The sequence below is a fragment of the Manacus vitellinus genome, unplaced genomic scaffold (genome assembly GCF_001715985.3).
Source record: "Manacus vitellinus isolate BGI_N305 unplaced genomic scaffold, ASM171598v3 scaffold_47_pilon, whole genome shotgun sequence".
Taxonomy (NCBI): Eukaryota; Metazoa; Chordata; class Aves; order Passeriformes; family Pipridae; genus Manacus; species Manacus vitellinus.
In genome coordinates, this window is record NW_021940585.1 from 4,572,962 (window position 1) to 4,574,085 (window position 1,124).

General features: G+C 52.4%; 1 protein-coding gene across 1 annotated transcript in view; it reads right to left on the minus strand.

Annotated features, from left to right (window-relative positions):
* Window positions 1–1,124, minus strand: part of NFASC (neurofascin) — a 53,640-nt gene that overhangs the window by 31,621 nt on the left and 20,895 nt on the right. The window contains exon 16 of the mRNA XM_029962496.1: window positions 56–278. Within this exon, the coding sequence (XP_029818356.1) occupies window positions 56–278 (223 nt within the window). The remainder of the gene's footprint in view (window positions 1–55; window positions 279–1,124) is intronic.

Genomic DNA, 1,124 nt, shown 5'->3' on the forward strand with positions numbered 1-1,124 from the left:
GGCACGGGGGGCAAACCCCCTGGTGTGGGTAGGCTCCTGCCGGGCGGGTACTCACAGTCCTCCCCGGAGTAGCCGATGTAGGTGTCGGGCTCGGGGGCTCTGCCGAAGTCGTTCTCCGCCTGCACCTTGATCTCGTAGGGGACGTAGATGGGGGTGTTCCACACCACGTGCCGGGGGCCCCTCACCGTCTCGTTGTACCAGCTGCCCCGCGGGTCCCGGCGCCGCCAGCGCACGATGTACCTGAGGTTGGGCCCATAAGCTTGAGTTGCATTCAGGGGCTTCAGGGACCGGAACAGAGAGAGGAAGTGAGAGGGAGAAAAACAGCCCCTGTCGCTCTGCAAGGAGCCCCCAAAGGTTCCCGGGGGCAGCTGGGGCTGGTTTCGGGTTCCATCAGCAAATCTCTGTTCCCAAAAGGGAGTGGGAACAAGAAGGTACCTGGTTCCTGCCCTCCAGAGCCAAGGCGGGAACAAGAACCTTACAGTCCTAGAACCTTACACTCCTAGAACCTTACACTCCTAGAACCTTGCACTCCTAGAACCTTACACTCCTAGAACCTTACACTCCTTGAACCTTACACTCCTAGAACCACAAAATCCTGCAATGGTTTGGGTTGGAAGGGACGTTAAACTTGTCTCATTCCAACCCCCTTCCACTAGCTCAGGTTGCTTACATATATATTCTATATAATAAATCAAATGTGTGCATAATACAGAACATATTCCATAGATATTATCCTTGTATTCCAGCCTGTATTCCCACTGCAGTTTCAAGCCTCCTCACAGCTCATGGCTTGTTTGTGGATGACACCTGGTGGTGCACGAAGCAAAGCAAGAGCTGCTCTGCAAATCCTCTGTGCTACTGAGAACCTGTCTCTTGGATGATCTTCCCTGACTTCTCTGTTATTCACCACGTTTTGTTTGATTTACATCATTGAAAACGATTTTTTTTTTTCATCACAAACCTTCTTCTAGGCACTAACAACGGCCTCTCTTGTGTCCTCTGCTTTTTATTTCAGCACAGAATCATCAGAGACTGGCCTGGGTTGGGGAGGTACTTAAATATCTTCCCATCCCACCCCCTGCCATGGGCAGGGACACCTTCCACTAGCCCAGGTGGCTCCAAGT